The sequence below is a fragment of the Camellia sinensis genome, chromosome 11, assembly GCF_055761805.1.
Source record: "Camellia sinensis isolate YWXY chromosome 11, ASM5576180v1, whole genome shotgun sequence".
NCBI classification, from domain to species: Eukaryota; Viridiplantae; Streptophyta; class Magnoliopsida; order Ericales; family Theaceae; genus Camellia; species Camellia sinensis.
Window position 1 is genome coordinate 147,061,963 of NC_138971.1, and position 8,242 is coordinate 147,070,204.

At 42.5% G+C, this 8,242-nt stretch overlaps 1 protein-coding gene across 1 annotated transcript; it reads right to left on the bottom strand.

Annotated features, from left to right (window-relative positions):
• Positions 1-528: 528 nt before the first annotated feature.
• On the bottom strand, positions 529-7,548 carry LOC145802748 (uncharacterized). Its single transcript, XM_082895514.1, has 4 exons — positions 6,981-7,548; positions 6,133-6,219; positions 4,440-4,834; positions 529-621 (listed from the first exon to the last, which is right to left on the bottom strand). Exons 1-4 carry the CDS (start codon positions 7,546-7,548, stop codon positions 529-531), a joined length of 1,143 nt encoding a protein of 380 aa, XP_082751640.1.
• Positions 7,549-8,242: the final 694 nt, after the last annotated feature.

The following is an 8,242-nucleotide window of genomic DNA, read 5'->3' on the forward strand; positions in this document are numbered from 1 at the left end:
CTCTCTCTCTCTCTCTCTCTCTCTTTAAATACACCTTGATTTAGTGGTCTCTCAACCATAATCCCTTTGTTAAAAAGATAGAGCATCTTGTGGGCTTCCATTTCATCCGAGCAAAATTGAGTTTGGACATTTTTGAGGCTTTCTCCATTCTTCCTTTGAGCTTCTACATTTGAGGTTGGGATATTCTACTCTTCAATATGAGTTTTAACTTAGGTGTTTGTCATTTTGTATAAATGGTGGGATTTGGGAAGATTTGGGTGAAGTTAGGGTTTGAATTTGTCTCCACCTAAGCACGTAGTCACATAAACACATATGAATTATCCTTTAGTGATGAGATTTGTCTCATGAGAAGCCAAGAATTCTTAGTAGAATAAGCATTGATCAAGTACCCCTCTAATAAGACCTCAAGGAATCTAATAGGCACAAATAACATCCCAAAAGTCCAATCCCATACCCACATAGTCACATCAGCTTGTTATCATATAATCACAAAAGCTAAACATTTTCTAATCATGCGAAATGAACCTATTATGGTATAACAACCACTTCCCACGAGCCCCAAGTATTCAAACCCAGTACCTTTGATACCAAGCTGTAACGCCCCGAAATAAACGACATAAACTAACCACATCAACAAATGTTTACTAAATAGTGACAAAGATCCACCCATCCTTACATGTTGAACGAAAAGATCTTATACAAAAGTTTCACATGTAATTATACATTCAATGAATAGAAAACACTTGAATCTATAGCATGTGAAGCGCTAGTCTCAAATAATTAAAATGCCCTTAAGGGCTTACATCTTCCAAGGCAATGGCCCGGTTACACAAAATGGTCTCTTGGACCCAAACACGTTTAGCCCTTGGCTTACACAAATTAACAACAAAAATAAGAGAGAAATATACTCTTCACAAAATCAACACACGCCCTTAACTCGGTGGGATCACCACATCTTTACCTACATCAAAGTCCCATAACGGTGAGCATAAAGCCCAATAGAGAATTCTTACAAAGTATATACAGTTATGCAAACTCTCAATAAACATGCAAATGTCAATGCCATGCCATACTCTTTTAAGAAATTTCATTTCATGCTCTTCTGAAGGATTACCATTTTGCAATAAAAGTTTGCAATCTCAACACATTTCAAAACTTCCAATTTTCATCAACAGGGGCGGTAAATACGACTCAGGTAATCCCTAGGTTGGTGTCTGTAAGTAGGCTCAATAAGCACTACCAATAACCCCACTTTATCTGTTGCTAACCGGAAGAGAAGTGGTACCTCCTCCGCGCATGTTTTCGGTCTTTCACCCCAGACACTCAGGCCAACTTATCAATCTCATCTACACCTCCTAACCGGACTTACCAACGTATTTACCCCTTAAACATTTCCGTAGTTCTTATTACAATGCCCTTTTTCTTTCATGAAGTAAATATCTTCAATCTAATTCGCAATGCATATTAATAAATTTAATGAGTATGCAATGTAATGATTTTCCATACCTCATAGCTTTTCTTCATTTTCAAATATCTCTACAATAATGTCAACATTCACATTTTTTTCCATTTTCTCTTTTCAATGCTCTTCCACAAGATAGCCATATGTCACTAACACATAGTTACAACTTCTCATTTCACAAGTCTCAACAATTTAGTCCTTTCAAGACTACATGTAGTGTTTTCAAAACATAAATCTTCAATGTTTATAAATCTCACAAATCCATAGTGCACAACAATTTGTCATCTCACAACCATATATCATCATATATTTGACAATAATTCCAAAAACAACTTCTCCATTTTCGATATGTCAATTTGATTTGCCATTTTGTAAAATCACATCATGAAAACCTACACATATCCATTCTTTTATCACAAGAAGAATAAAATCACTCTAGATATTTCCATACTTTCCAAAATCCCCAAATTTCTAGGGTTTCTCATCATAAACCAAATGTTTCCATTTCCTTGGTGAAGCCCTACCAAAAACCATTTTTCTTGAGTTTAATAAAAAGGAAAATAACCCTAGGATTAACAAGGGTTGAGATTTAAAACCCACTCTTTAAAACTCTCTACATTTTGGTCTCAAATAAACATTAACATAAGATTTCAAGAAAACTTTTTAAATCAACATTATCATAGCAAAACATGTATATATAACTCAAGAAATCCCTACCTCAATGTTTGATGATGAAAGAAAGTGAAACCCTAGCTTTGATGGAAGATTCTTCAATTTCCCACAACACCAAGAGGAGCCCTAGCTTTGATCTTCAAGATTTGTGAGAGATGATGACTCTAGGCTCAAAGGATCACAAGAAATCAAAGGTTTTGGGAGCTAGACGAGTGTTTTTAGAGAGAAGGAAGAGTAAAAATGTTTTTAGAGAGAGGGAGATGTTGAAAATAATGAGATACATTCGGCCCTAAAAGATAAAAAAAAAAATAGGGTTTTCGGACTGGACCCGTCCTGCGCGTGCGGAGCCTCCTTCCTGCATGTGCGGCATTCATCCCTGCACGTGCGGCATTCATCCCTGCACGTGCGGCCTTCCTCGCACGCACCTAGCCCGCACCTGCATATTTTACAGTGTGCTGCCTCACACTTCCCCTGAAATCCGCACGTGCAGGCCCCTCTTCTGCACGTGCGGCCCTGGTTTCCTCAACCCAGAATTTTCCCCACCCTATTCTAGGCACTTCGGGTTTGACCTCTCACCTTTCGGAACAAAATGAAATCCAACACCGGAACAAACAAGGATAGAAATTTGAGGTAAGGCTTCCGAACACTACAAGCCCAAAAGATTAACAAAGCTCTAAGTGGGACCCGGCACACTAACGAGGTAAAACCAAGGTTAAACCAAAGAAACAAGACAGGTAAGACACCGGGTCATCACAACCTCACCATCATAGGAAATTTTGCTCCCGAAATTTAAACCAACTAATCAAAAGAAGAAATCTAGCAACTATGACTATGTTAAAAAAATTTCAAATTACAACATTAACGTTCGGTTTAACATTTACTATCCACATCACTATCTTTTCATCAAAATCACCATTGTTTACACTAGATATATGAAATAAAACATCGTAGCAAAATATCTATTCTTCACAATGCCATGCTTAGATTAACAACATATACAACAACACGTGATCAACAATTTAACACTCTTTCCCTTTAACACTAGGGAACATTACAAATCAAAATAAACTAAGCATCTTCAAATAAATCCAGATACTTGGAGCGGACTTCCGCCTCCCTTTCCCATGTTGCCTCCTCAATCTCCTGGTGTCTCCACAACACCTTCACTAACGGTATGGTTTTGCCTCGTAGCACTTGCTTTCGGGTATCTAAGATTTTAATCGGTCTCTCTTCGTAAGAGGTATCCTCATCTACCTCCAAATCAACCCAATCTAGCTCATGAGAAGGGTCGGGTTCGTACTTCCTAAGCATAGACACGTGAAACACATTGTGGACCCCCGAAAGTTGTGGCGGTAAAGCTAACCGGTATGCCACTTCTCCAATCCTCTCCAATATCTCGAAAGGCCCAATAAATCTCAGAGATAACTTCCCACTCTTTCCAAACCTCATTAAACCCCACCTAAGTGAGATCTTAAGGAACACATGATCACCCACTTCAAAAGATAAGGGTTGTCTCCTCTTATCGGCATAACTTTTCTGTCGGCTTTGGGCCGTAACTAATCTCTTGTGAATGAGAGCAACTTTCTTGGTTGTCTCCCTAACGATTTCTGGACCCAACAATGGTGCATCCCCCCACCTTGGCCCAACAAACTGGTGATCTACAAGGTCGGCCATACAAGGCCTCAAATGGTGCCATCTCGATACTAGCTTGATGACTATTGTTGTAGGCGAATTCAATCAACGGTAAATGCCTCTCCTAAGACCCCTTGAAATCTAGGACACAAGCTCTAAGCATGTCCTCCAAAATTTAAATGGTGCGTTCCGATTGCCCATCGGTTTGAGGGTGATAAGCGGTGCTAAAAGTCAACTTAGTTCCCAATGCCTCTTGAAGGCTTTGCCACAACCGGGTGGTAAAACAAGGATCCCTATCTAACACAATGGTTACAGGAACCCCATGAAGTCGAATTATCTCTTTAACATACAACTCTGCTAAGTGCTTAACTGAGTCGGTAATACGCATTGGAATGAAATGTGTGGACTTAGTCAACCTATCAACAATTACCCAAATAAAATCATTGCCCCGCTGTGTTCTAGGAAGCCCAACTATGAAGTCCATGGTAACCTGCTCCCACTTTCACTCGGCTATTGGTAAGGGTTGTAACAAACCCGCTGGACTTTGATATTCGGCCTTCACTTGTTGACAAGTAAGGCATTTGGACACAAAGGATGCGACATCTCTCTTCATACCCCTCCACCAAAACTGACGGCTAAGATCACGATACATTTTGGTGCCTCCCGGATGTACCGCAAGGCGAGAATGATGGAATTTCCGAAGCACTTCCTCTCTACAAGATTCAGGTACAAACAAACAGTCTAAGTAACGTACACTCTGATTTGAGTGAACGTTCAAACCCTTCTCTTCCTTCCCATTGGAGATTCTATCACGAATTAACTCTACTTCACGGTCTCCTCGTTGTGCCTCTACAACCTTGCTAATCAGGATAGGTTGAGCACTCAAGGCAAACAATGTTGCATCCTCTTCAGACTCTCCCAATTGCAATTCAAACTTGCTGACTTCACCCAACATAACCCACTCCTGAATGGCCACACTCGCCAAACTACTCACGGTTTTTCGGCTTAAGGCGTCGGCCACTACATTGGCCTTCCCCGAGTGATAGTGCCATTCAAAGTCGTAATCCTCTAAAAATTCCATCAACCTCCGTTGACGTAAATTTAAATCTTTTTGGGAAAACAAATATTTTAGGCTCTTATGATTGGAGAAAACTTCAAATTTCTCGCCGTACAAATAATGCCTCCAAATTTTCTAGGCAAACACTACTGCGACTAACTCTAAGTCGTGGGTAAGGTAATTCTTCTGATGGATTTTCAATTGCCGTGAACCGTAGGCTACAACCTTTCCCCCTGGCATCAAGACACAACCAAGCCCATCCTGAGACGCATCACAATAAACAGTATAACCCAAGCCTCTCTCCAGAATGATCAACACCGGTGCCGTAGTCAATCTAGTTTTAAGCTCTTGGAAAGACTTTTTAGAGGCTTCACTCCAAACAACCTTAACCCCCTTTCTAGTCAACCTGGTCAAAGGCGCGACTAATCTAGAGAAATCCCTCACAAAGCGCCAATAGTACCCCGCTAATCCCAAGAAACTCGGATCTCAAAAACATTTTTAGGTTACCTCAAATCTTGTACAAAATCTATTTTCGAAGAATCTATAGTTACTCTCTCTCTTGACACTACATGGCCCAAAAACTTCACCTCAGTGAGCCAAAACTCGCACTTCGCAAACTTGGCATACAATTGATGTTTTCTAAGCAATTCAAGTACTACTCTCAAGTGAGCCTCGTGTTTCTCCTTGGAAGTTGAATAAATTAAAATATTGTCCACAAAGACAACCACAAAATGATCCAAATGCTCCCTAAAAATTCGATTCATCAAATCCATAAAAGAAACCGATGCATTAGCCAACCCAAATGGCATCACAAGGAACTCATAGTGGCCATAACGCGTACGAAAGGCCATTTTCTGGATGTCTTCCTCCTGGACTCTTAACTGATGGTAGCCCGACCTCAAATCTATCTTAGAGAAGCAACAAGACCCTCTAAGTTGATCAAATAAGTCCTCTATTCTGGGTAAAGGGTATTTGTTCTTAACGGTAACCCGGTTCAACTTGCGGTAATCGATGCACAACCACAACGACCCATCCTTCTTCTTTGCAAAGAGAGCCAGCGCTCCCCAAGGTGACGTACTAGAGCGAATGAAGACCTTGTCTAAAAGCTCTTGGAGTTGAATCTTCAACTCATGCAACTTTGCGGGTGCAAATCTATACAACGCCATAGAAATTGGTGCCGTCCCAGACACTAAGTCAATGGTGAACTCAATCTCCTGATGGGGTGGCAAACTAGTAAAGTCCTCGGGAAACACGTCTGGGTATTCACAAACTACCCTTGGCAACTCAACTCGAGTCCCGTCACTCTCACCATCCAATAGAGTAGCAAGAAGACCACTAAGCTCATTCCTACTACAAGCATCAAACACTGCCGATAAGACCCGAGCAACCCAGTCCCCTAGAAAATAAAAACAATCACCACTCGAGGTGCACACGGTGACCCTTTGACGAACACAATCAATCACAGCCCGATAAGAAGACAACCAATCCATGCCTAGAATGACATCAAAACTCGACATGTTTAGCAACACAAAAGCAAACGGGAGTCTACGCCCGGCAACCTCTATCTCACAATCGCGAAACCCCCGATCTAAGTCAATTGTACCCCCAACCAGTGACTCAACTCTGAGTGGAGATGTTAACTATGCCATTTCTAACCCCAATGCAGATACGAATACAACAGATATGAATGAATGAGACGCACCCATATCTATCAACACACTGGCCAAAGAATTACACACAATAAAAATACCTCTCACAACTGAGGATCCTGGCAACTGCTCTGGCGAGGTAACAACATACACGCGCTCCTGTGGCCTCTGATCAACCTGCTCGTCCCTCGGAGCATAGGCCTACTGTATTGACTAAGCCAAAGCGGCTCCCTGATGAACTCGTTAAGTCTGAGCTGAGTGAGCCTGCTGGTGGCTCTGAGTCTGCCTTGACCCCGATGCGCCAGATGCACCTTCCAATTGCGGGCAAGCTCTTTTTGTGTGCCCTGATTGATCACACTGGTAGCAAATAGGCCCCAGACCCCTACTCTAAGACTGACTCTGAGATCGGTTAGGTCGTGGTGGTGGCAACATCTGCTGTCCTCCTCCCTTTTGTGGACATACAAAGGCCTTGTGCCCGATTGGCCACACTTGAAGCAAGAAAACCCACTCGGTGCACTCTTTCCCGAGCCCGCACTAGGGAAAGGAAAAGTAGATCTAGATTGCTCCGGCTGAGATTGGGATGAAAAGGTGTTTCCACGCTTCTTGTTGGGCCTAAAGTCCCCCTGTGACCCTTGGCCTGTAGACCTCAAATTCTGAAGTCTCTCCTCCTTGACCTCCACGGTAATCTCCATGTGTGCGGCCGCCTCCACAAGACGGTCATAATTCCAGATCATATTCCCAGCAACCTTGAACAAGATCTTAGTTCTAAGCTTCTTCTCAAACTCAATGCAACGACGCTCTTCCGTCTTTACCAACTCTGGTGCAAACCGGGACAAACTAGAAAAGGTCGTTTCGAACTCAGCCACAGACATGTTGAGTTGCTTAAGGTCCTGGAACTCCTTTCTCAGTCTCTCCTTAGCTGTGGAAGGTAGGTACTTGTCTTGGAAAGCCAACACAAATGCCTCCCATGTCGGTTCTATCCAACCTTTGGCATACATCCACCATTGGCCCGCGTCCCCTTTGAGGTAGTAACTCGCAAGAGTCACCCTCAATTCGCCATCCTCTATATGAAGCATCTCAAAAGTCTTCACGGTTTGTTCGAGCCATTCATCCACTTTCTTTGGCTCGGGGCCACCATGGAACTCATCCAGTTTGGCCCGCAAAAACTCCCTCGGGAGGAAACTCGCCCTCGTCTCTACAGAGTTCTCCCAAGCTTGGGTTTCCACCCTAAGTATGTTCATGGACTCCCTCAATGCCCCTGCCATTTCTCGGGCTAGGGCCCCCATTGCGGCTTGACCCGCTTGCCCCGGTACCTCCGCTCATCCCACTTGCTCGGCCATGTTAGCTTGGCCTGAACACTCTTTTTACACTGGTACCTCATGTACCGGTACCCATGCACACCCTGGCGGCCCCTACCAATTCTTCCGCCTCTACCACCATAACTTTGAACCCTTCCGGACATCCTAATTAAGGAACCAGATAGATAATTTAGCACATAATTTAAAATGTGCTCGCAACTTGCCTCACACGTTAAACTATAACAATTGTATATATTCTACCACACAAATAATTCAATTCACTCCACATAAGCACGTAGTCACATGAACACATACGAATTATCCTTTAGTGATGAGATTCGTCCCATGAGAAACACAGAATTCTTAGTAGAATGAGCATTGATCAAGTACCCTTCTAATAAGACCTCAAAGAATCTAACAGGTGCAAATAACATCCCAAGAGTCCAATCGCATACCCACATAGTCATATAAG

What these genes read in the sequence shown, in the direction of transcription:
- LOC145802748 (XM_082895514.1), bottom strand. Translation starts at nt 7,548, where the DNA reads ATGCTTCATATAGAGGATGGCGAATTGAGGGTGACTCTTGCGAGTTAC. An exon ending in CTCGGGAAAGAGTGCACCGA is followed by an intron (nt 6,220 to 6,980) that starts GTGGGTTTTCTT and finishes TTTATTTTCTAG; the next exon opens with GGGACTGGGTTGCTCGGGTC. An exon ending in TCTTGCTACTCTATTGGATG is followed by an intron (nt 4,835 to 6,132) that starts GTGAGAGTGACG and finishes TGGAATTTTTAG; the next exon opens with AGGATTACGACTTTGAATGG.